Here is a 27433-nt window from a genome sequence, read left to right on the forward strand (position 1 = left end):
GGTGGTGTTCGATGCCGGAGAGGAGACGCTCGGCGCCGCGGAGGCGTCGTTCGGCGTCGAAGACACGCTCGACGTCGCGGAGGCGGCGTTCGGCGTCGAAGACACGCTCGACATCGAGGAGAAAGAGATCAGCGTCTCGGAGGCTTTCCATCTCTCCTAAACGGCGCAGAAGGAGTTCTGGCGCCAAAAGTCACGCTGGATCTGGGGGAGGACGCAGGAGATGGCGATCACCGTCTGGAGAGGCTGGGTCGCAGTCCCCTCCCCCGAAGAAGTTACCGGGCTCGGTGTACTCGGTGGTTTATACAGCGCCTTCGCCTAAGAAGCCTCCACCTCCCCCTCTACCTAAGGAGGCTCCTCCAAGCAATCCTCCTCTTCCGCCACCTCCACTTCCTCCCCCTCATGCCGTTCCGCAGCCGGAGGTGCCTCCTGTTATTCCACCACTGCCTCGCTTCCCTACACCGCCTAAGGGGACGCCTCGGCCGAAACCCCTGGATAGGCCACAGAAGACTCCTCCGCGGGAGCGGGTGGAGCGTCCGAAAACTGGGAGGTCGCGATCTCGTTCCGGGAGGAGGGAGCGGTCGCGGAGTCACAAAAGGTCATCGACGCGGTCGAAGAGACGCCACAGGAGGCTCAGGTCTCGTTCGCATACGGGGTCTTCAGAGACCAGAGACTATTCACCGACATTGTCGGAGTCTCCGGGGACAAGGGTGTCTCCGGTTGACGATCTTGTGTCTTTTCATGATGTCCTCTTGAGGGGTGCAGCGAAGTTGGGCATCACGTTGACGTTGCCCACGCCAAAAACATTGGTGATCTTCGAGACGCTGCACCAGAAACATCTGTCCCGGCCGTTACTGCCGCTGGTGCCGGGCTTGGAGGAACCGGCTATGGAAATGTTCCTCACCCCGGCGGTTGCTAAGGCGGCCCCCTCGAGGCTCCAGAAAGTACTGGGCTCCCGACTCGGATCCAGCTTTCCTGAGGGGGGATCCTCCAACAGACTCTGTGATAGTGACTGTGGCTCGGACGCAGCATGCCACCACTCCGTCGTCCACAGTCCCGCCAGATAAAGAATCCAAATGGTTGGACTCCGCGGGGCGGAAGGTCTGTGGGACATCGGCAACTTCCATGAAAGCGGTGAGTGCCACTGCCTTGTTAGGGCGGTATGACCGAGCCCTCTGGGAATCCCTCCAGCAGTTTGTGGAACACCTGCCTTGTGACAAGAGAAGATTTCCAAGAGGTGTTGAATGAGGGGATGTTGGTGGCGAATCAGGTCATCAGTGCGGCAGCCGATTCTTCCATCCTGGCGGCGCATGGCTACTGCCACGGAGTTAACCACCGATGACACGCCTGGCTCCGTCTCACGTCGCTGAAGCCTGAAGCACAACAAAGGGTGCCAATTTACCATTCTCTGGCGAAACCCTTTTTGGTAAACATGCGGATGATGAAATGGCCCGCATGAAGGCGGAGCAGAAACGCTCACGGCGGTGGGTCTGGAAAAGCCCAAGGAGACCAAGAAATCTTACCGCCCGTTCCAGAGACGGTTCGGTGGACAGGGCAGAGGGCATGGCCAGGCTTCGGGACAGCAGCAGCAGCAACAACAGCAGCAGTTCCGAAGGCCCTTCCAGAAGCGCCAGAAAGGCGGAGGCGGCCAACAGTCAGCAGCAGCGACCAAAGGCCCGGCCGGGTCTAGGCCCTGAGCGTCTACTTCCCCCACATCCGTTACCCACTCCGGTGGGGGGAAGCATTCCATTTTTTCTGGCAGAGTGGAGAAAAATTACTCAGGACAAGTGGGTGCTGAATATTGTTTGCAATGGATACAGTCTTCGGTTCACGAGCCCGCCTCCAGCGATTCCACCGGTCGGCTCGCAGTTTCAACTGCTCGAGCTCCAGGCGGAGGCCGATACCCTGTTAAGGAAAAGGGCGATAGAAGATGTACCTCTCTCCCAAAGAGGAAGAGGTCTGTACTCACGGTTCTTTCTGGTTCGCAAGAAGGACAAGAACGAGTTCAGGCCCATTCTGGATTTGCGACAAGCAAACAAGTGGATTCGCAGAGAGAAGTTTTGCATGCTGTCGTTGCATCAGATTTATCCTCAGCTGCAGCAAGGGAATTGGCTGTGTGCCATAGACCTACAGGATGCGTACTTCCATGTGCCCATTGCACACAAGCACAGGAAGTTCCTGCAATTCCAAGTCGGCTCCAATCATTATCAGTACACATCGCTGCCATTCGGACTGAAGTCAGCGCCCAGGACATTCTCGAAGTGCATGGCAGTGGTTGCGGCACACCTGAGGAAGAACAAGGTGTTTGTCTACCCGTACCTGGACGACTGGTTGATCAAAGCGTCCTCCTTCTCGGAAGCTCAAGCACACTTTTTTTTTGTAAACACTTTATTGAAGTCAGTAAAGCAATCCACATTTACAGCAATTCGATACATAGCTTGTACACTGGAATAGCAAGTGGCGGTATCAACAACACAAATTAAACCTGCAACTGTACAGTAAGATTGCATAGCAGGATAGCATATATACAGTAGTGTTATTTTTCTAATAAGGCAACAGGTGTGGATACACTGTAAATCAAAATGCACGTAAATAACAGAAAAAGGTGTATAAAAAAAAAAAAAAAATCATACGGGATATCTTGCGAGAACAGCACCTTAAGTCAGTTAGTAAGACAATGCACATAGCTACCGGTGACAACCATCCTAGGGCAATACAAAAAGCGATGATGACCGGCACCATCTTGGAGGGGCGCAAGTACCCAGCAAGAGCCAACACAAGTGTCAGGGGACAGAACAAACCACGGGACGGATCAGTATCGCTCCACTGCCCACAGCTCTAGCAAGAATATGTTCCAGTGCCAGGAAAAGAGCAGAACCCCTGGTCTACCTGAATCAGGTCATCATTCACAAGGAAAGTAAGTGTGCCGCCTCGAGGGCAATCTCAAAGCGGGTGTAAGTAGGGAGAGCTCACGAACTAACCCACCCCTGTCGGATTGTTGGGATGTAGGGATTGAGAGGGCGCTATCTTCGCCCTTTCAGTTATATAATGGCGATAAGGGCCCCAGATATCCACGGGCGGGAGGAGGTCGGAAGCTGTTCCGAATATTCCACGCTGTTCATATTACAGTATGCCACGCTCCTAAGCCACGACGCAACCGTGGGAGCGCGTCGCAAGCACCAAAGCAGCGCCACCTCTCTCTTGGCCAGCAGGAAGCAAATGAACGCCAATCTACGGATTTTACGAGGGAAATTGGACACATACCCCAGCAATGCAATCTCGGGCGTGACAGTCAATGATAGTGTCAGTATGTCACCTAACGTTCTGTGTATCTCAACCCAGTACATGTATAATTTCGGGCAGGTCCAGGAAAGGTGAGCAAAGTCAGCCTGGGGGGTGCCCCATTTAGGACAGGTGTGGGATCTGGTGGGGTCGATCTTATGTGAAAGTGCCGGTGTGTGGTACAGTCTACGGAGAAATTTAAAATGTATAAGCTTGTGTCTGGCATTCATGGAGACCTCCCTGGTCATGACACAGCACGATTCCCATTGATCGTCCGTGATCTGTGTGCCTAGATCTAGCTCCCGAGCGGTACGGACCGTTTCGTCTGACGAGGGAAGTGAAAGCAAGCATAGTTTGTAAAGTTTGGACACCATGTGGGCCCCTGATGTGTTCTGTATGATGTGTGTAAGGGCCGGAGTATCGGTAGGCGGGAGAGGAAATGTGTCGAAGGTAGCTCTCAGCATCGCTCGCATTCTTGTAAGAATGAATGTGCCCATGAATGTGCGGTCTGCGAATCGGGGATCTTCAGTGATAGTGTATACGTGGCCATTGGGGAACAGATCACCAATCGTGTGTAACTGGAACTTCGCCAGCGTTCTACAGACCACCGTTTCGCCTGTTATGGGGAGCCAGTGGGAGTTGGGTAGTGGGAGGGCGGAGGAGTACAGTGTATCTATGCGAAGCAAGCGCTTAAGGTTGTCCCAGGCCCATGTCTTTGTGGTGAGCGGGAGTATGTCCTGTTTTTCACGGGGGAGACCCTTAGGAAGAACCGTCGCAAGGCTCACTGGGAGCGCCGCGTCAGCTTCAGGTCTCAAGTGCGGGATCCTGGCATCAGGATGATACCAAGAGTGTGCGTAGGAGCACTGGGTGGCCAGGTAGTAAAGGTGGAAATCCGGGACCCCAAAGCCGCCCCGTTCGTATGGTAGTGTTAGCGTGCGCCAAGCGAGTCGTGGGCGTTTGTCCCCCCATACCAATCTCAGCAATGCAGTGCGTAATTGCGTAAAAAAAACCTTGGTAAGTGGAATTGGGATATTGTTGAAGAGGTACAAAAAACGGAGGAGAACAACCATCTTTACAATGGCAATGCGCCCAGCCATTGACAAAGGGAGACGCAGCCATCTGTCAGTGTTATCCTCCAGAAAATCAAGGGCTCTGCCATAGTTTAAACGAATAATGGACATGGTATCAAGGTGTATGTGTATCCCCAGATATTTAACAGAGTCCTCACACCACTCCAGTGGGAGGGAGCAGGGCCATTGCGTGGTGGCGGGGGTGAGGGGAAATAACTGTGACTTGTGCCAATTGACCCTAAGGCCAGAATATTCACCAAAGCGTTCAATCTCAAATAGCAGGGGTCGCAGATTGGCCTCCGGAGTGCGGACATATAAGACCATGTCGTCCGCATATAGCGAGACCAATAGAGGGCCTGTGCGGAACTGCAGCCCTCTGTGGAGATGTTTTTCCTGTAAGTGCCGCACCAGGGGATCCATCGCCAAAATAAAAAGCAAGGGAGACAAGGGGCATCCCTGACGGGTACCTCTAGATAGAATAAATTTGTCGGATATGGTGCCGTTTACGCGAATGCGGGCCGCGGGAGCAGTGTACAGCAGTTCCACTGTCGCGACAAACATCGCGGGCATGCCCATCCTGCGCATCACATCTAGAAAAAAAGGCCATTCCAGCGTATCGAAAGCTTTTTCGGTGTCCAAAAAAACCGTGGCAGCAGGGGTGGCTGGATCGATTCTATGGAGAACCGAAAAAATCGTGCGTAGGTTCAGCGAGGTTGACCGCTGAGGGACAAAGCCTGATTGTGCCGGAGATATAATGGTGTTGACCAGCAACGCTAACCGCATCGCCAACGCTTTGGCCAAGATCTTATAGTCCAGGTTGAGGAGCGAAAGTGGGCGATAGGAGCTGCAGACAAGCTCAAGCACACTTCCAGAAGACGTGTGTTCTTTTGAACAAGCTGGGGTTGCATGTCAACATGTCCAAGTCTGTCCCGACTCCGGTCCAGTGCATTCAGTACTTGGGAGCCTCCATCAATACGCTCAGCAAGCAGCTCTCCTTCGGAGGAGCGACGACTATCGATCCTTCGGAAGGCTCAGGCTCTTATGACCGCTCCATCTACAACAGTGAGGACGGTGTCTTCTCTACTGGGGTCGATGGCCTCTTGTATCTTCCTCATGCCTCACGCACGGCTGCACATGAGACCTCTGCAGGAGTGCTTGGAGGATCAGTGGGATCAGAGCAGAGGATCTTGGGACGACAAGGTACAACTGTCTCTGCATGCTCTTCAAGGGATGTGGTCTCCGTCGGAGTCCACGTACCACATCAATTTCCTGGAACTCAGAGCTGTTCACTTGGCACTGAAGGCCTTTCATCCGTCCTTTCAGACCGACTCTCTGCTTGTACAGACGGACAATACGACCATGATGTACTACCTCAACAAGCAGGGGGGCTCTAGATCGCGCACCCTCTCGCAGGAGGCGCAGACGATCTGGCGCTGGCTTCTAGCCAGAGGACTGACGATAACGGCTACCCATCTGCCAGGTGTGCAGAATGTTCAGGCAGGCGCACTGAGCAGACTGATTCAGGAAAACCACGAATGGGTCATAAACGACGAAGTGCTAGGAGAAGTCTTTGCAAGGTGGGGGACTCCAGACGTAGATCTGTTCGCCACCGCCGAAAACAGCAAATGCCGAGACTTCGCCTCCAGGTACTACCAGCAGGGGACGTTGGGAAAAGCCCTATGTATCGACTGGTCGAACAGATTTCTGTACGCTTTTCCACCCATTCCCCTGATTCCAGCGGTGCTCATCAAGCTATCCCAGTCTCGGCGCGGATGATCCTGATCGCACCGGAATGGCCCAGACAGTGGTGGTTCACGGACCTGCTTCATTGGTCTCTCCTTCCTCACATTCGGCTGCTGTGCAGGCTGGACCTTCTCACGAAGTTCGGGGGGCAGATGGTGCACCCCAACCTCTCGTCTTTGAGTTTGGCGGCATGGCTCCTGAGATAGTGCAATATGGCCATTTGAATCTACCAGAAGATTGTATGGCCATACTGAAGGAGGCTAAGCGACCTTCCACTAGGACTTCTTACGCTTCCAAGTGGAAGAGATTCTGCATCTGGTGCAAGTCCAAGAACTTTGACCCTACGACGTGTAAGGAGGATGTCATCCTTCCTTATCTTCTGCATTTGGCGCAGTCTGGCCTTAATTTCCATTCCATTAAGGTCCATCTTGCTGCATTGACTGCCTACAGGAAATGCCCTTCACAGACTTCCTTCTTCGAGATCCCTGTGATCAAAGATTTTTTGGAAGGCTTGAAGAAAGTATTCCCTCCTGTCCGTCTTCCTTCGCCTTCATGGGAATTGAATGTGGTGCTGTCCAGATTGAAGAGCCTTTTGAACCTATTCATAAGGCTTCGTTGCAGCAACTGTCCTGGAAGGCGGCGTTCCTCGTGGCCATTACATCGGCCCGCAGGGTGAGTGAAATTCAGGTGTTGTGTTGCCAAGAACCTTATACTGTATTTCATGCTGCTAAGGTTGTCATGCGTACTCACCCTAAATTTCTTCCCAAGGTTATTTCTGATTTTCATGTCAACCAGACCATAACTTTGCCTACGTTTTTTCAGAATCCTTCATCTCCAGCGGAAAGGTCTCTACATTCCCTGGATGTTAGGAGGGTGTTGAAATTTTATCTGGATAAAACCAAAGATATTCGTAGGTCAGACCAATTGTTTATCAATTATGGATCAGTCAGGACAGGTCTTGCTACCTCTAAACAGTCCATCTCTAGGTGGATTGTGTCCTGTATACAGTTGTGTTACCAAAAAGCTAATAGGACCTTAGGAGGTAAGCCTAAGGCTCATTCCACCAGGGGCAAAGCTACCACAATGTTCCCATTGCAGAAATCTGCAAGGCGGCCACATGGAAGTCTGTTCATACCTTTGCTAAGCATTACTGTCTGGACACTGATGCCAGATCAGATGCTCAGGTTGGGCAGGCTTCGCTGCGAAATTCGTTCGCACAGTAGTGGTTTGTTCTCTTAGTCTCCACCGCAACTTGGTGTGGGGATGGGCTTGCCATTCTATTCACTAGATTATGACTATACACAGAGATCCCCTACTACAGAAGGAGTAGTTTCTGTCCTGTAACTCCAGTTCTGTAGTAGAGGTATCTCTGTTATAGTCATAAGCGCCCGCCCGCCTCCCCGGTGGAGAAAGATATTTATGTAAGGAATGCTACAGGTCTGGCGTGTTAAGCCTTCAAAAAGAATTGAAAGTAAAAGGGACCTGCTGTGCATTCTGGGATACTGGGAGAAGTTCTGGAAAGTTCTCTTAAAGGCACAGTATCCTATTTGAGCCACATAATGGCAGCCCATGGGGCTTGTCTGTCCATACCTTCCTCTCTATCATTCCAGAGGCTTTTGCTGGTAGAGGCAAGTTTCTCTGTGGAGGAAACTGGGCAGGCTATGCTGTTTGTGAGGAATTTTGGTGGAATTTCTAGTTGAAGTACTGGACAGTGTAGCCTGTGGATATAGGCTGCATTATCTGTCTTTAAATTCTCTCTTAAGTGTCTGTGCAGTTCTGCATTTTTTGACAACTTGAGAGATTATTTTTGATTGCTCCGGGGTCCGCGCACATGGGCGGGACTATTCACTAGATTATGACTATAACAGAGATACCCCTACTACAGAACTGGAGTTACAGGACAGAAACTACTCCTTTTTACGTAATTGGGGCCTGTTTAGAGAGTTAGAAATACTGTGTTTAATGTGTTGTTTTTTTTTTAATTTAAGGTTAGTAGTAATAATATTAAATTTTTATGTGTCGTTTTATGTGGGTGGGAGTGTATGTGCTTTTATTTTGTAGGTTTTTATTTCAGGAAGTTACCGGTGCCGCAAGAAGTCTCTTTTTTTTTAAAGAAGTGTATGTTAGTTTTACTAACTACTATATATCTTACACTTCTTAATTTTTTCGGGTTTCCTGGAGCGTTTCTTATGTTTAGTACATTGTCAGGTTTTTATGGTTTTTGGATGGTCGTTTTCTCTATGGAGGATTTATTTTTCCCTACAGTTGTATTTTTCAAATTTTTGAGGGGGGGGGAAAGTTTTATGGATTATTTTATCCTTATTTAATCAGATTGTATGAGAAGAAAATCGATTTTACATCTATGGGAAGTAAGGAGCCCCCTCCCCAGGCTGTTTACGGCCCTGGAGACCACCAGCTCCCCGTGGGTTATCCAAATTTTGAAAGGAAGGGGGGCAGTGTGGCCCTCAGTCTAGGCCATGGTTGGCCCCTGTGACTGGATGTATGATGGAGCAATGAATGCTTTTACCATGCACATCTCAATAACGCAGTTTTTAAAATGCACTTACTACTTCAGTGAATGTTTTCACCACAAAACACACTACCACGCATATACATGGAGTAACACTTAAGGCCTGATTTTGACGTCGGTGGGTGGGCCTGGGCCCGACCAACACCCGTTTGGCGGTCCCGAGCACCTCATTAGAATGCAACCGAACACTGTTCTGTCGCATTCCTATATTTCACTATGGGAGCATGCATTACACCCGTAAACCAGCCGTAATGCATGTTCCCTTAGTGAAAGGGGAGGTGCAGTTCATCCCTGAAACCCATGGCTGGCCCCTCAAGGTGCCTGCCATAAGGTGCAGGGATAAATGTGCCCCCTCAGCCGCCAACTGGAGGCGGTGCACCAAAACATTCATTCTTACATGGTTTCCAAGGTCAGAGTCTGTATGGGCCCTAAATGTGTCCTTACCACACACACAATTACCACATATCACATCAGCACGCATACCGTTAAAATACATTATTACAGCCTATGCAGAAAAGTACTTTCACTGACAAAATGTTTAAAAAAAATGAAAAGAAATTGTAAAAATAACAAACAACACATTTACAGATTCTAAAAATAAACATAATAATTGAAACAGAACGCAATACAACTATGATAGAATAAACATGTTCCCAAATATGTTTGCAACTTAGTCCTACTTTTATTTTAATTCCTTACTTTCACCTTTCCCAAATGAAAATGGCTCTCGTTTTACAACAGGAAGTAAAATAAAGTTTTTTTTTTTTTAAATGAACAAAATAAACTACACATTCACAATAAAACTCACTAGGAAGCGTACATTCCAACACATATCTATTTCAATTTTCATTTACCTCACCACACATAAAAATGGCCGCCCACCATTTAGCATCCACTACTACACTGATTGCGTTCGCGACCACACCGAGATTCTGACGGAAGCAAGCCTTGATTACCACAAACTATACCATCTACCTGTCCAGGTAAGTGGAACTTTAACAAGAAAATACTTTCATTTGTACTACCTCGTTATATGACTTATCTATTAGTTTATATTTTCCTAAACTTACAGATTTCGCTCACAAAATTAGTAAAAGTTGGCTCGACAAACACATTCTGGGTTTGTATATTTTAAATTGTAATATATAGAACAATATTGCAACTTTATAAAATATAATTTTTCTAACTCCACTAAATACTTGCATCAGGACAGTTGCTGGACAGTAACTAAAGGGTAAAATCACTATTCTAACTTCACTGGGTAATTACCTCCGGGTAGGTGCTGGACAGTGACTAAGGGAAAAATAACTATTCTAACTCCACCAAATATTTACCTCAAGGCAGATGCTTGACAGTGACTAAGGCCCAAAATTACTATTCTAACTCCACCAATTACTTACCACAAGACAGGTGCTGGACAGTGACTAAAAGTCCCCGTACCATGGTTTTTTCATAACTGGGAGTAATACTTGATGATCATCAGAAGTGGGGCCCATTAAAGCAGAGAAAGAAGGGTGACTTCATACAAAATTAGGTAAAAGACTAATAGCAGCGCTGCTACAAATATATCAGGCCAAATGTGTCGCGTTGGCTGCTTATGGAAGCAAAATATGGAGGCATTGGCTATGGAAGATCTGCAAGTGGCTGAGAACAGGTTCTTGAAGTATTTATTGGGCCTCCCAATTGGGACCTCAAACATGGTTGTACATGAAGAACTGGGGGTCCCTTATTTGAGTGATACTTTGGCCTTACGCCCACTAATCTTTTGGATGAAAACATGGTGTAATGAGGATCTGATGCTGACCCAGCGGATATTGAAATAGTATATGTTGCTGGATCACGCACATCATATATCATGGCTAAGATATAGAAGGTCCAGTTTTGATAGACTGGGCAGACCAGATCTATATAGTAATCTGAAAATGGCATCTACAAAGGATCTGATTTGGGTCAAGGATTCCTTCAGTAGCCTATTTAAACTAGAGAGGGAAGAGCATGAACTGAAGAAACCTAGGGGCCCATTACGATGGCGGGCGGCCATATCTGGAAACGGGACCGTTCGCCATTGTCGCGGTGGTCCCGCAAATGGCATTAGGATGCACCCGCCAGACTGGCGGGCACATCCCACATTTTAAACATTGCGGTGGGCTGCAATGTGTAAAATGCAAGTTGTGCATTTGAACACACAACCTGACAGGCACTGTGCGGTGCCTGCCACCTTGTGCATCCCCATGTGGACCCCCACCCCCATAAACACCCCGGGGGCCCCCAAAGACAAAACCGCATGCCTTTCCATGGTGGAGTCTCCGCCATGGAAAGGCATTTCAACGCCATGATGATAATATGGATGGCGGTGCGTGCAAGGCACCACCACCATACTCCTCGGCTTTTCCGCCCAGTAGGCAATCGGGCGGCTTGCCTACCGGCGGAAAACTGGCAGACGGTCTTCCCATCTGCCGAGGTCCCCCCTGCCATCGTAATGTGGCGGGGGGAAAGTTATGCAGGCGGTAGATTTTGGCAGGCGGATCGCCACTGTCATATGGGTGGTGGCAATCCACCTGCTATCATAATGACCCCGTTAGTGTATGAAACTTTATAATCCTGAAAACTTTTTCAACTACAGAGCGCTATCTTTTAGGTTCTTTCAGCACATACAACCGTTTTCTGCTGACTAGGTTTCGCCTGGGTTTCTTTCATCTTATGTTAGCTTTCCCTGGGGGTTGCCATAGAGGACATACTTTCAAATCCTGCGGCTGCGATGGTGAGTCGCTGCAGGATTTGCTTCATTTTTTATTCTTTTGCAGTTTCTATGCAATTCCCCAGAGGAAACTAATAGTCTCTGTTTTAAGGAGATTGAATTTTAGGCAGTCACGCCCAGCACTGATATATTTACAACTGATATCTGAAGACTCTGTCTTATTTGTTCTTAATTTCCTTAAATTAGCAGTAAAAAACAGGACATTACCTGACAAGAGGGCAGTACCCTGGAGGGCAATTAATCAACTTAATCCCCAGCCAGTGACATAATAAATCGCCAGGTCTGTGGGCTTTATTTATCTCTAGGTCTATTTTAACCACTGATTTTACTAGAGTTCTGATTTTAATTGATATCTTATTTATGAACTAACCTTCTGCATATATTGAATTGGACAAATGGTTTTATGAATTTTATCATTGCTGATTTTATTTATATGTGAGCGTTTATGGTTTTACACCTGTAAACCGAATAAAGTTGTTTGACTGAGAGTGACTAAAGGGCAAAACTACTATTCTAACTCCACCAGGTACATTCCTCAGGGCAGGTGCTGGACAGTGACTAAGGCAGGGATGTGTAATTCCTATAGTCCGACACCCAAGACATATTATTTGGGGTCAAGGGCAACACGTTTTCATTTGTATTTTGTCCTCGGGACAAGTAGTCCCCACCCCTTGCAGCACAACCCCTTTGGCTGCCAGTTTACAGTACCACATTCTAGATCAGGGAAAGACATTCCCCTCATCCTCCTAGACCTGTCCGCGGCATTCGACACTGTCTGCCACCGCACCCTAGTGCAGCGCCTCAGCAACGTCGGAATCCAGGAGAGGGCACTGGAGTGGATCATCTCCTTCCTCGACGGAAGAACACAGAGAGTCCGACTACCACCGTACAAGTCAGAAGCCATCGAAGTCATCTGCGGCGCCCCTCAAGGATCCTCGCTGAGCCCCACCCTCTTCAACGTCTACATGAGCCCCCTCGCGGCCATCGCACGCCAGCACAACCTCAACATCATCTCCTACGCTGACGACACCCAGCTGATCCTCTCCCTGACCAACGACCCCGCCGCCGCCAGAGCCGACCTTCACGAAGGGATGAAAGAGGTAGCCGAGTGGATGACGACCAGCCGCCTGAAACTGAACTCAGACAAGACGGAAGTCCTCATCCTGGGCTCCTCGCCCTCCACCTGGGACGACTCCTGGTGGCCCCCCGCCCTGGGCACCGCACCCAAACCGACAGACCACGCACGCAACCTGGGCGTCATCCTGGACTCCTCCCTCTCCATGACCAGACAAGTCAACGCCGTCTCCTCGTCGTGCTTCAACATCCTGCGCATGCTACGGAAGATCTTCCGGTGGATCCCCACCGAGACCAGGAAGACGGTCACCCAGGCCCTCGTCACCAGCCGACTGGACTACGGCAACGCCCTCTACGCCGGAACCACCGCCAAGCTCCAGAAGAGACTCCAGCGGATCCAGAACACCTCAGCCAGACTCATCCTTGACATCCCACGACACAGCCACATCTCCGGACATCTGAGAGACCTGCATTGGCTCCCCGTCAACAAAAGAATCACCTTCCGTCTCCTCACCCACGCACACAAAGCCCTACACGATCAAGGCCCGAGCTACCTCAACAACCGCATCAACTTCTACGCTCCCAAACGCCATCTCCGATCAGCCAGTCACGCCCTCGCCGCCGTCCCCCGTATCCGAAGAACGACAACAGGAGGAAGGTCCTTCTCCTACCTGGCCGCCAAGACCTGGAACTCCCTCCCGACCGACCTGCGCCTGACCCAAGACCACCTCTCCTTCAGGAAGAAGCTCAAGACCTGGCTGTTCGAGCAGTAGCAGCACCCCCCCCAGCGCCTTGAGACCCTCCGGGTAAATAGTGCGCTCTACAAATGTCTTTGATTGATTGATTGAAGGTAATATTTGTCTCCATGTGTTACTGCTGTTCAAACTTGTATTTATGGTTCATTAATGCAAAGCCTTTAATATTAGGGTGAGCGCTCTAATTAAGCTCAGACTGCACTACTTACAGAGGTTCCAGTTTAAAAACGTGTACCCACTTTGTCAATGTTTAGCAATATGAGGCTATGTATAATGCTCCTAGAATACTCTCTGATTAGATGCAAATATTTGCAGAACCTAGATAGCAAAATGGATGATTCTTCGCTTTAAAAAGAAATGTTTACAAAAAAATGCAAAAGCATTTCGCTAAACTACTGTAAATTTTAGGTACCATTTCTTTGCAGTATCATTTAGTAAAATGTGTTACAGTATGCAAATATTTCCCAAAAATATATAAAATGGAAAAAACAGTGTAAGCAGTTTTAATAATATTATGGGAAATATGAAAATAAACAAGCTTGGGTAAAGCCAGTAGGTCTGATATTGTTGGGCAGCCTTTTAGTTTTGTCAATGTGTGACATGTTTTGGCATGCTTTTTATGAAACCTTATTGGTGTGGGAGCTGCCGGGCCCTCACCGTTATAACAAACATTGGCAAAAGCAAAAACATGTTGGTCTCGAAAGCACACATTGCCACAGTGTTCCTGGCACTGAACAAAACGACTGTGTCGATATTCTCCTGGTGAAAGAACAGAATGCTGTCACTCAAAGTGAAGCTAGCCGATAGACAGAGACAGAATTTGAATAAACACAAACGGTCATGGTTAACTTCAGACCTAATTAGGGGCCCAATTATTAAATAAAGTCTCAAAAGTGCACCCATGTCCTTGAAATAAAGTGCAGATATACGACTTGTGTGAATTCACAAGACTTTACACAAGTAGGCCAAGAAATAGCACTCCTAAAAAAGATTTGTGTACTGCATTTCAGCATGAGAAAATATCCAAGTGTAGATTTGCTCAGGTGAAAATCTGAGTGTTTGCAGGTTCACTTTCCCTCCAACCACTTTTTTTCCCAACCCTGGAAGAAGTTATATGTCTGCCATTGTCCGGAGTACATTTTCAACCTTTCGTAGTATGGGAAAATATTAGAGAAGAGTTGGTTAAAACCCTTAAGACATGCAAGTTAGTAGGTTTGTCCAGACTGAAAGGGGCATCCAACCCTGGAACTGTTCCCCACTATTACCTTCAACCCCAGAATGTAGATCTGCAGAAACATGGCAACATAAGGGAATTGCTGGTATTCAAACCCAACTATGGAAGGAGCCCTGCATAATCGTAGAGGCTTTTTTAGAGCTCTTATATATAATAAGATTGCTGTCATAATTTGTTGCCACATTACATGGCACAAAAGGGACAAGTGGATTTGTTACAGGACAAGTAGATTCTAGAAGCACCCTGCCTCATGGACAAGTAGATATTTTATTAAATTCCACACCTCTGCTAAGGGCCAAAATTACTATTCTAACAGCACCATCCACTAAGCTCAGGGTAGGTGCTAGACAGTGAATAATGGGCAAACTTACTATTCTAAATCCAGTGGGTACTTATCTCAGGTCATGTGCTAAGCAATTAATAGAGGACAAAATTACTATTCAAAATCCATCAAGGACTTACCTCGGAACTACTGCTGAGAGTGACTAAAGTAAACATTTTGTAGTTTAAAAGCCTCAAATATTTAACTAAAACAAGATGCTCAAGTTCATAAAATACATACTTTAAAAAACATTAACAACATGTATTTTGTTCCTTGTTAAAACAGATATACCTATCTATGAAACAACTTGAAGTAAATAAAACTACAGGACATATTATAAACCACAAAAACAGTAATATTCATGCAGGTATTCTTGATATCAACAGCAAATAATAAGAAAAACACCATAAAACAAAAAGTTAATGAATAAATAGCATTTTTCCTTTTAGGACAGATATCAACAAAACTGAAGAACGCCAAATTTAGCTAAAGAACACTACAAAGTACAAACATTACCAAAAACATCCTTAAAAATCAAAGAACTCACCAATTTCAAGGAAAACAAATAATAATTTTTCAACAATATCAAAAAATAAATTCCAGGTGAAAAATAATAACCGCTTTGACGCCCGGCCATCCTCTGCACACGCCCACTGCGCATGGAAGAGGTTAACTAGCAATAAATGTTTTCTTTCCAACAGAGTGTCTTAACTGTCTTTTTCTCTCCACAGGAAAATTCTAAATATTAACAAAACATTTTTTCAATTTTATAACAGGCAAATAAAATATACAAACATATAATAAAATAGCAAAAACTTACACTTTTTTGCTATCTCTCTTTTTTAGCAGAACAAACGTCAGAGGAGTTATCTAATCAAGCAAACAATGTCAAATCCCAGGGAAGCAACACACTGCTAAAGTGTGCTGGCTACCTTTGTAGGGACAGGTTAAGTGAGCCCAGGTGTCATTAGAGGTACATGGAGTACTTTTCATCCTATTGCACAGGTAGAGTGGTTACTCTGGAAAACACTGTAGTAAGGACAACTGAGCCTAACCACTGTGCCTGTGCAATGAGGATTGAAGTATGTGAAAACATTAAAAGAAGTTAAAGTACTTGCATCCACCTCTTATGAGCCATGTGGCTCAATTTTGAGACAGGTTTCTGAAAGTCTTCAAATGCACATAGCCAATATTAGGCCCACAATTCCCAATATGAGGAGAATGGTACAAAGACAAAAACAGGCAAGTAATCCCTAACAAATAACACCACAGTCTTATTCTGACATTAACATCCAACCTGAACTAACAATCACTTTCTCTGGAGAACCTTTCCTGCTGCATGACAACGAAAACCCTCAAAAAAGACTATTAATATTTTGCATAAACCATAACCTTTTAACACTTAAAAATAGTTGAATGAAGAGGGATGGTTCTCTTAAATAAACACCACATCCAACTGCCCAAATGTACACTATTCATGCAAACATAAATAACACACCTGTCCAATTAGTGTATAGTTTACTCCCTGTTAAGCAATCGTCAACATACACTGAATTATTAACAGTTCTAAAATCCAAAACAATGAATAGAAGTCCTAGAAAAGTTATAATTTACTCTGAATTATCAATGGTTAATGCAATTACAAAATTACCAACCTACCACCCAAATTCAGGGACAGGTATTTCACTTTTCTCAGGCATACTGGCGTAAAATTAAAACATAATCCTTAGTTGAGGGCTACTTATCAAACAGTAAACTTCATTTTGAATAAAACTTCTTCCTGCCTTATGCTTCGTACCTCCTGACAGTGTAGACGAGTATAAGACAACAATTTCTGAATCTGAAGATTTTACATAACGGAAAATAATTTGGCACCACTACTAAATTATTTTAAAGATACATGGATTGACCATCTAAGCAGGTCAGGTCACAGGAAGAGGCCAATATTTCCCATTGAATGGTAGAACTGCTACACAACATGCTTAGAGGGAGGTGCAAAGACTACAATGTCATTGATGAATGGCACAATTCCTTCAGCAAATCAATTGGCAAACTTCACCCAAACGTATTCTTTAGTTGGAAATTCTGAAAAAGGAGCAAAGTTTTTAAGAAATGAGACCTGTGCAATCACTGTCTGGTTACCTGTGCCCACGTACATCCAAAAAGAGTAACAAACTGTCTGCAAGACTATTTAGTCAAATTCAACATTACATATTACATTACGAATACAAATTTGCCTAAAATATTTGCCTGTTTTAACAATTCAATTGGCGTTTTTCTATTTATTTTTTACTAAATTAAAACAATTTTGAATTCCTACCAGTAGATATATTCTTTCTTCAACTCTTCAGGACTTTTTAAAATGTGTGAACAAGAGTCAACAGTACTCCAATAATCCATATACATGAAAATCAACATCCACAGGAAACAAAAGAAATTCTGAAAAAGCATGGTTTTAAATGCAAACCCTCACCAGTAGCTGAATGATTACAAATATACAGATTTTGATTCTAAAAACACGTTTAAAAAATTCAAAAATAGTTTAGTTTTTTTTCTGTTGCAATCGCTCGAAAAAAATACATTCTAAAAAAAAAAAGATTTCCCTAACAAGCCCAAAGTAATACAGAACTGTTGATGGCAGCAATAAAAAATATCGAAGATCCATATCCGAAACTCTGTTAATAAAAACATAACCTTAAAAAATAACACTGTTCCAAATTCAAATATCTCCAAAATAATGCTGTAGCACTGGATTCAATAAATCTATCTTCATGCTGTAGCCACATGATCTACATTTCGAGACGGTTACAAACAGTATAAAAAACACGTAGGACAAAAAATTTAAACTTTTTTAAAAGTTATCGTACTGACTTGAGTATATGAACACAACATGCATGGGAATAGAGAACAGATAAAAACCCATAAAACCCACCAGTATTTCTATCTAACATATAACTACCTGCCCCCTGTACCTTACAATAAATGTAGCCACCTATATACCTAGTAATGTAAAATAAATTGATCTTACTTGACTGCAGCGCTTCCTTGCTTCCTATCTTGACTTCAACACTCCGCTAACTGTGGAAACATATGAATAACCGCGAGCATCAAGCATATAAAAATGAAAAAAGGACAATATTTGCCATTGAACTTGATGGTAAACCGAGGGAAAAAATGTATAAACTGTTATAAAAACATGTTACACAAAGTGTGTTTTATATTTCTGTTAAACATGTTATAAGATTTACTATTTATTTACAATTTGTTAAATTTTTATACTGTGTTTAAATAAATAATATTGAAATTAGACCTTGAATTTGATTTTACATCTTTTCATGTAATGTAATTTTGACAAATAAATATATTTAAATTGATTTATAATATTTTAAAATGTAAATAATATATAATGATATTTAACTTAAAAAATATGAATTTTTCTTCAACTTTATTTACATAAAGAAGTTACCTTTAACTATTCAATTACTACAATTAATACCTGAGTGGTAATACAATTCCCCAACAAATACCCCCATAAACTTTTCATCCCATCCCTAAATACACATTTTTTATTTTTTTAAATGCGATTATTTTAATATTATTAATAACTAGCTGTACCCGGCCACTCGTTGCTGTGGCTCAGTCATTGTACAAAATTACAAATATTATCTATTAATACTAATGTACTAATCTGTAAGTATTACAATGAATACCTGAGTTTTAATATGCTTCCCCACCCAATATCCATATATCCCTTGCATCCTGTCACTAAATATTACTTTTACAATGTTATCAAATATTTTGAAACTTACAATAATTATTCATTTATAAAAATTAAAATTTATAAATATTAATACTAATGTATGAACATGAATACCTGAGTATTAATACACTTCCCCACCCAATACCCCTATATCCCTTGCACCCCATCCCTGAATACTAATTTTACAATTGCATGACATTAAAAAAAATTAATACTAATTTAAAACCATTGGAATTTATAAATATTAATACTAAAGTATTAAAAATAGTTCCTGAGCATTAATACACTTCCCCACCCAATACCCCTATATCCCTTACATCCCATCCCTAAAACCTATTATAATTTTAGAAATATATATAGTTTATAGCTGCGTATAAATAGACTTCCCCGCTCAATACACCTATATCCCTTATATCCCGTCCCTAAAACCTAGCATTAAAATAAAAAATAAAAATGTAAACAATAATTATAAAATTAAAATGTACCAAATACCTATAAAATACACTTACTTAAATACTTACCCATATACTTACATATTAATGCGTGTTAAAGATATGTGTGGAAAACAGTAATTCCGCTCCCAGCAGGCAGAAGCAGGTAAACGGATCCTGCTTGCTCAGATCAGACTTTTCAACTGTTTGCTGACCGCTTCACTGCGGGCATGAAAACAGGTGAACAAAGTGCTCCCACATGCATTGAGCAGCATTTCTGGCTGCTCTCTGCGCGTGAGAGCAATGCCGGCTCCCGCTGGAGGAAAGCTGCTGGAAGGGATTGCAAGGGCATTAATACTCTCCCTGCGGTCCCCAGCGCTGCACACTTGGTACTCTGATTAAGCTTCAGGGCACCCAGCATTCAAAGCAGCACAATGATATATCATTCCCAGGTCCAAAATTGGCCTGGGGAGGGGGCACATGCCTCCCCTTCCCCATTACTTGAAGGTCTCTGAGTGCATTTCCCGCAAATGTTGGCGATGCGTTCCTGATGCAGAGGAATACAAGGACATCTCCAACAAACTAAGAAGCACTTACTTCATGTAGGTAAGAGAAGACCCATGTTTGGTGGCGATTCACCTCTTTGTAGTCTCGTCATCTTCACTTAATGAGGATTCATGTTATCACAGATTTGTGGAATAAAACACTCGAGAAACAATCATGCTGCCAAAATGATATGCATACAAGGTCACTGGAGACATTACCTTGTGGTCCTTTATGCAGCTGTAGTGTAGAATATGCACTAGACATTTACCCAATGAGGCAGCACTTAATAAATAACCAATAGAAAGTACTCCAGTTGGGTAGACTTTTTAGGCAAAACTATGGACAACTCTTGGAAAAACTGAGGTTCCATTATGACCCTGATGCTCATTTCACAGAAATTAAACCACAATGGGAAGCACTTACAAATATAAACTCAGCATGTACCCCTGTTGAAGTTTCACTTCTGTAAAGCATAAATGGTCTAACTTTTTGGGCTTGGCAAAGGAAGTGTGTTTCCTCTTGTATTCCACGTTGAAATACAATCTGAAACTCTTAATGGAGGTGAATGCATAGTGGAACTATTGGAGTGCAGTCTGATCTGTGGTGGCTCTGATAAGTTGTTTCTTTCTTGTTTTGAGAGCAGAATCCTTGGTTCCCTGTTTTAATTACCCTGACTATGCAAATACCCAAAATCATCTGCATGGATCGCCTGTTTGGCCCCGCTCTGTTTTCTTAGTAGTATGCAATGGTCTACCCTCCTTTTCCCACGTTAATGAACAACTTACTAAGAGAACCCTAGTGTGTTTCCCGCTGAATTTGGTGATGTGTCCTTGATGCAGAGGAATATGACAACAACTTCACCAAACAAAGAAGCACTTACTTCATACAGATAAAAGGAAGTACACTTGTTTTGTGGAGACTTACCTCTTTTTAGTCTTGTGTTCTTCTCTATTGATTGATTCATGTTATCACAGATTTCTGGATAAAGATGCATGAGAAACAATCACATTGCTCAAACGCGCACAAGATCACTGAAGACATTGCCTTGTGGTGTATTATGCAGATGTAGTGTAGAAGGTGCACTGGCCATTTACCCACCAAGGTAGCACTTAGTAATTAACCCAGTAGAAACTACCCTAGTTGTGTAGGTATTTTGTGCAAATCTATGGACGCTTGTTGGATAAAGGGGCAGGTGAGGTTCTGTTATTGCCCAGTCACTCACATAGCTATGGCTACTGACACACCCACACAGATACCTAGACACCCACTCACACACCCATTCTCCCGCTGTCACATCCAGTCATACACCCACAGTCACCACCCATCCACACACTCTTATAGTCATTCACACATCCACTCACACACTCACAAAACAACTCCCACACCCTCTCCCAGACCAATACAGCCACCAACATGCCCACTCATACACCCACATATCCACTCACACATCCACTCACAGACTCATACAGCCACTCACACACCCACAAAGCCACTCACACACACTTACAAACCCATAATGCCATTCACATACCCAGTCACAGACCCGTATACCCACTAACATACCCATTTACAGACCCATATAGCCACTCACAAACCCACTCACACACACACACAGCTACTCACACACCCACTCACAAACGCATGCAGCCACTACACACCCCTTCACCGACTCATAAATTCTGACTTTCAGAGCAGGATTTAAAGGCTTAGCACTTTGAAGTATCTCTGCCTTTTTAACTCAGGATTCATGTCGATCACTTTTTGAATTTTTTACAAAATGTTATTGGCTGGATTAGTGATAACATTTTTTTCTGCAATCTTAAAACTCACAAGTTTTCTCCAACTAACAATTATTGTGATGTGAATCTAATTTTCTTAAAGCCATGGTGTGCCAAACCCAAAGGTGACTTACTGCAGAGCAGCGGTCAGGGGTACCCATACCCATGGAAAATACAAATCACTCCTGAAGAAAAAGTGCCTAAAAGAGCCGCACAACTTGTTAGTCAGATTACTCAAAAGCTTTCCAGCGGCCATTTTAACTGCTGCATTTGACCACCATTTTGTTTTTGATTTGTGTGTCACATCTGACTCATGAATTTCATGCATTGTAAAAAAAAAAAAGCACACTCAAACACTAAAATTACTGTCCGGCTTTGCTTTGAAGGCATGTGATATGGTGCAGATCATGTTCCCAACCACAACTGCGCAGTTCCTGCTGCAATTTGGGCACAGGCTGTGTGCACAGGTGGTTGCCTGTCCACAGTGCGTGGAGCTCAGGGCCAGGCCACAGTCTGCCAAAGGCAGTGCACAACTGTGGTTGTGTGGCTGTTGTGTTTGAGTAGAGGTTTTGGTCCAGACCCAGGATGTAAATTAAGAACCTCATAAAAAAAAACAATGAAATTCACTGGAAAAAGAACAGCCAAAAGGTGAGTTATGGTTCTTGCTAGAATTTGTTTAAACCACTTAAATTTGCCAGTTATGGTTATGAATGCTCACAACATTCCTGCCACTCGCCATTCTCAAAGCACCAGTTTGCCAACAGTACAGAAACAATGAAAGAGCTATCAAGACAACAACATGGCAAGTCGTGCAAGTTATGATGGGTGTTTTAGCTGACAGTTTTTTGGGTCCTCTTTGTAGAAAGTGGGCTTCTTTACTAGTGGAAAACACCAAGGTTTTTTTAGTTCTTCACTTAACTCTCCAGTTAGGAATATTTATTCATCATTTGCACTAAAGTAGGGGCAAACACTTCAATTCCCCTTTGGGCAGCTTCACTGTGCACGGGTTTCCTGGACATTCTTTGGTGTTAAGGTTGTTAACGATCTTAATGATGTTCCTCAGTAACTTTTTTTAAAGAAACCATTTGCCATTTTTCTGAGAGGGATGCACAGCATGGCAGTCTTCATCCTCTCTTACTTCTGATATCAGCAGGTTGTTTTTGAAAGAAAAAATGTTATGGCATTACTCTATTCCTTTGAGATGTATTGGATTATTGTAGATTTAAATCTGTAAAGTAGTTCTATCAAGTCATTTTTCGATTTTTCAGAGTGAGCTGTATTTTCTGTCTTTTTTCTATCTTGGATATCTTTTTTATACAAGTTTTAGCCAACCTAAGGCCTAACAAATCTTCCTCGAATCTGAATTCACTCCACTTCCTCTTCCTTAGTTCTCTCTTCCACTATTCTAAATCATTGGTAAACCAACTTTTGATCTCGCTTATCTCCTTAATTGATTCATAGCTTAATCTGATTTAATGTTCAAAACTTCATCAACATAGTCTTTTAGGATCTGATGATATACTTCTGTGACTTTGGACAACCTAACACATCAGTAGGGTTTCTCTACTGAGTACATGAGCTCTTAAAAATGTTAGTCTTCTGTAAAGGCACTCAACAGTGTTTGTATGTGGATGTCTCTTTATGGGTACTTATTGAATTCTATTGTAAAAAAGCTATTTATACATTTTAAAGATTACATCTGAGCATCTTTCCTCCCTTTCCAGCGAAACTAGAATAAACCAAGTACATACAAAAACATTCAAAAATAACAGAGAATGCTGGCTCTTGTAAAATATACAAGTTATGTCATAAAAAATCTGTGATGAGGCAATGAGTGGTCTGTTTGTGTGCTCAGATGGAAACACATAGCTTGCACAATTTGTTTGGGATTCAGTACCATTAAGCTTCTTTATAATTTCCTGTACAATCCTTTAAGTACAAGTGGTTTGCACAGGGAGGCCTTAAGAAAAGGAGACAGTGACTTTTTACAACAGTGACTTAACTTTTTCTTTTTTTAATCAAACAGGATGACTTTTCCTCAATAAAAAGAAGTCCATCTGCCTCCGGATATCACTCTCCGTCTACATCAAGGCACCAGGAACCAGCCACGCATTACCAATCACCAGGTCATGTCTTCAGCCTTAATTTAAGTGATTAATTTGATGTTTGAGGGCACAGAACTTGTGTGCCATTGCTTGTTTACAGGCTACTGGCGCCGCCTGGATGTTCTTCCCTGAGTATCAGATAGAGCATGTTATGTGTATCCATATCCGGGTCTTTGTTCAAATATGACGTAATAGTGGTTCTCACTGTGTAGTTATACGTTAGCCAATTACCATAGTAAGAGTCTTTTTTATTTTTGCTAACAACTTCCACACCGATTGATGAATCTTGACAAAACTTTTCAAAAAAGGTTTATTCTCCTCCGTTCCTTCCCCAAAAGCTTCAGAGTGATCTGTTATCGGGTGGATCCATAAAACACTTTTTTCGCTTGCATTTTGCTCGGGATAAATTAGTCAGGGATACAGATAAAACAGCTGAAAAGAATTATACACATTTGTCAGGAAGCTAGATCTTTACACAGGAAGTGTGCTTTTTGTGATCTAGTGTAAATCTGTGCAGTAGTTTTTGAGAAAGGTTCAAAATGTATGGATAAATGGACAGTTGATCCCACAGGACCAAAAATTCAAAAATTGGAGTGATCTGATTATTCACAAGTGCTCCTCGCCTCTTGCTACTGTGTAGTTGTACGCAGTTGTGGTATACAAATCCATATTAGTAAATGCATGTGTACTTGCTACGTATTCTTTTGTCAATACACAATAAATGTAAATGGAGCAATTTTCAGCTTTAAATGTACATTTGCGGCAGAGAATGGCTCTTTGAATCAAGCCACCGACATGCGTTTACTAACACTAGGCATGAGCAGACAGGTAAACTTTACTTTTTAGGGTCCCATGGTGTGGGACATAGTATTGGGAAAAATAGGTCAGTAGACAATGGTAATTTAAATTCAGAAGCATAGAAGATTGTATTTAAAACAAAGAATTGTTGGCACCAATTTCAATTTGCTAAGCAATAACTGAAAATTTCTTGTTCATTCTTACAATAAAGACAATTTAAACAGAAAATAGAGGGTGTGGGCCAGAGTGCATGCACAATGGCACCGTTATTTGGCTTTCCCACCTGCATTGTTGTCTTCAGACTGGCCTAGCTCCCCTGAATAATTGCTATGCCACTGCAGCTAGCACTTGACAACTGGAAGGTGTGGTACTCCTGGAGATCCTAAACACTGCAATTGTGGGGTAGTTGTGGTCTTACTGAAGACTTGTCGAGCATACTCTGCTAGGCCTGCTGAGACATAAAATGCTAGGGCAACTGTGGCCTTTCTTTGAACAGATCCATAAGTGAGAACAAGGAAGCTGCATGGAAGGCATCCTTGTCTCTTGATCAGGAAAGAGAAGTGGCAGGGTATGAGACCTGGATTAGTGCTGCATACCAAAGCTGCAGTAAGGTGTATGCTTTGGTAGGTGACTCACAGATATTAGAAGCAAACAGGTGTAGAGATTATTCATCAGTTGGTGCTCAAGCCCTGTAACATTAGAAGCCACAGAAAGGGTCCAATTCAATGGATGGGGTCCTCAGCTCTGAAGACGTCCCATGGTTGGGCCACATATTTGAAAGCTCCTATTAATTCAATCAGTTCTAATACTTGACCAAAGTACTGCCAAGCTCTGCAGAATCTAACTTGTTACCCTGCCTAGTGGGGGCTATTTTTGTGAACCTTGTCATATATGTCAGGAGGCACAAAGGGAATGTAGACTTCTTTGCATCGTGAGCAGGCTCTTCTAAACTGGGCATGGGTGAGTTGTCCACTCAGTTCCTTGAGGAGGCTGCTCTTTCACTAGCGGAGAGTACTCTTTGGTGTACGTAAACACTCTGCATTCTGATTTAAAACATGAAATAGGGTTCATCAGAAACACACTTTAGAATGTGGAAAGATAGCTGGAAAGGACATCCAGAAGGGTGCTTCCACTGGAACAAAGAGCTGAGAGCAATTAAAGGAGACTGCAGGCCTAGGAGGAACATGCAGCAGCGGTAGATGTGAATCTCAAGGCCATTAGTCCTTCAAGCACAATGCTGTGAATGTGCTAACAACCTTGGAAGAGGGGATAGAAATTCAGAATAACCTGCACAGCCTCACCTATGTAACAATTCTGGGAGTTTCTATCGAACTGCACAATGAGGCTCTTGAAAATTGCTCACTTGCTTGCCGACCTATTGAGACTGACTCAGCACGAGTCAAGAAGGTGTAGGGAAATCTTTACACTTCTTCAGAAGTTAAATCCACCTAAAGAAGTCACAGCAAGCACTGGCATGGTGGTAATCAAGAGTGGAGCTTAGAGACCTCAATTTGAGGGCAGAATATAAAAGGAAGGTGGTGAAGTGGGGAGAATCTAGACTGCTATTACACCTTGATTTAAGCACTAGACATTGGCCAGGAAAAAAGGCTTTGATGGCCATCTGAAATGAACTAACAATCAGTGGACATACCACGTCAGTGAGATATGTGATGAGGTTGAGGTGTGACTACCATGAGAAAAAGTACCTGTTTTTACAGGTGGCTTCATCAAGAGCCTTCCTTGATTAAGTGGGCACGGATTGAATCAACATTTTAGATGTGGTGATATGAAGGAGGCTTTGGAGAGTGCCCCCTATGTGGGGCGGTCGGATAGTTTCTCCTGAGAGCATCTGTAAATACCTTGGAGCTGGCCTAACTTAGGAAAAAGTTGCCATTTTCAAAATAGGAACGAGATATGCCTTCTGGATCATCGCATGCAAATTGCAGAGCATCGTAAAATGCAGGGTATCCTGTGGAGACCTATTGTCACAGCCGCAGGATGTAAATTTGTGCCCCCTCTTCTTTCTACGTGGATAAGCTAATAAAAAGAGCAATAGAACCAATCAAAACCTAGTTAACAGGAATCAATCATAACTGTTCTTTACAGAAAGAAGGTAAGGTTCTGTAGATGATACTGTCTTCAACATAATATGACTTCGGACACAGGGCTTTGCTAATACTGTTCCTTCTCTGTCCATAAACATTTGCCGGAAGCAAATATTCTTTAACCCAAGCATAATCAGCCTTAAGGATCCCTTCAGGTGAGCTGAATAGGTCACCCCTGCCTAGATTCTGAAAAGAGTCCCAAATAGGCTTGAGCCAAGGGACATAAAGTGCATGTTCCTGGGACAAACTATCTTGCAGAATCTTCATGCTTAATTTAATACCAGACCTGCCAGGGGTCGAAAGGCCATGATGTCGGAATTAAAGCATACACCTAATTCCTCATGCACTGAAAAAATGAAAAGGTCCATTAATAATACTCCAGAATTTCGAGATACATTTGAAGGTATTAGCCTCAATTAAGTCTGCCCAAGCCTCCTCCTTTAAGTCATTATTGTGCCTAATGTGTTCCCTTTTACACATATAATGACACCTCTTAACCAGGGCTAGATCCCTGGGCTTATGACTTGAAGCACACTTAAACCCCCTAGCGCTTTAAAATAGCTAGAATCAAACCATCTTGGAAAAGTCATGCACCTTCGGGACATGGGTGCCTCCACAAGGCCAGACACTGTTTTAGAAATCTCAAAGAAGGACCTCATAATGTCACATGCACTATTTGTGGTGGAAATACAGGTATCTCAGTCCCTTTCACAATTAGAGTACAAAGACTTGTAAAACTCCTCGGTTATTATCTGGGACCATTTAAGTCCCCTCACCTGACATGTAGCCATGGTGAACCACTAGCCCTAGGGCTTTTAATCAGGGCAGATCAACAGATAGAGACTCACTCTGGATTATGGTTACTGAAAGGGTTCATTGGAATCCAAAATTCATTGATATGCTACAGGAGAGGTGCTGAAACAAAGATGAAATCCATTAACGACTCACAACCTCTTTCTATGAAGGTGGGGTTAACATCCCTTCTAATCATAGACTTCTTATCCATTGTAAAAGCTAGGTTGAACTTGTTCAATAATGTATTTAAAGTAGTACCCTGTTGGCTATGTTCTAAGTGGGACACAAGATGGCAAGCAGAATTTAAAACCCCTGTTTCCCTCGGGTCCCCTCACAGGTTGATGTTAAAA

At 43.6% G+C, this 27433-nt stretch overlaps 1 protein-coding gene across 2 annotated transcripts in view; it reads left to right on the forward strand.

The window, feature by feature from the left end:
* Nucleotides 1-27433, forward strand: part of LOC147683309 (nuclear body protein SP140-like protein) — a 768218-nt gene that overhangs the window by 408702 nt on the left and 332083 nt on the right. For both annotated transcript variants that reach the window (XM_086943760.1, XM_086943761.1), the window contains exon 9: nt 23307-23406. In XM_086943760.1, coding sequence (XP_086799886.1) covers nt 23307-23406 — 100 coding nt within the window. The remainder of the gene's footprint in view (nt 1-23306; nt 23407-27433) is intronic.

This window comes from Lissotriton vulgaris, chromosome 11 (assembly GCF_964263255.1).
Source record: "Lissotriton vulgaris chromosome 11, aLisVul1.2, whole genome shotgun sequence".
NCBI classification, from domain to species: Eukaryota; Metazoa; Chordata; class Amphibia; order Caudata; family Salamandridae; genus Lissotriton; species Lissotriton vulgaris.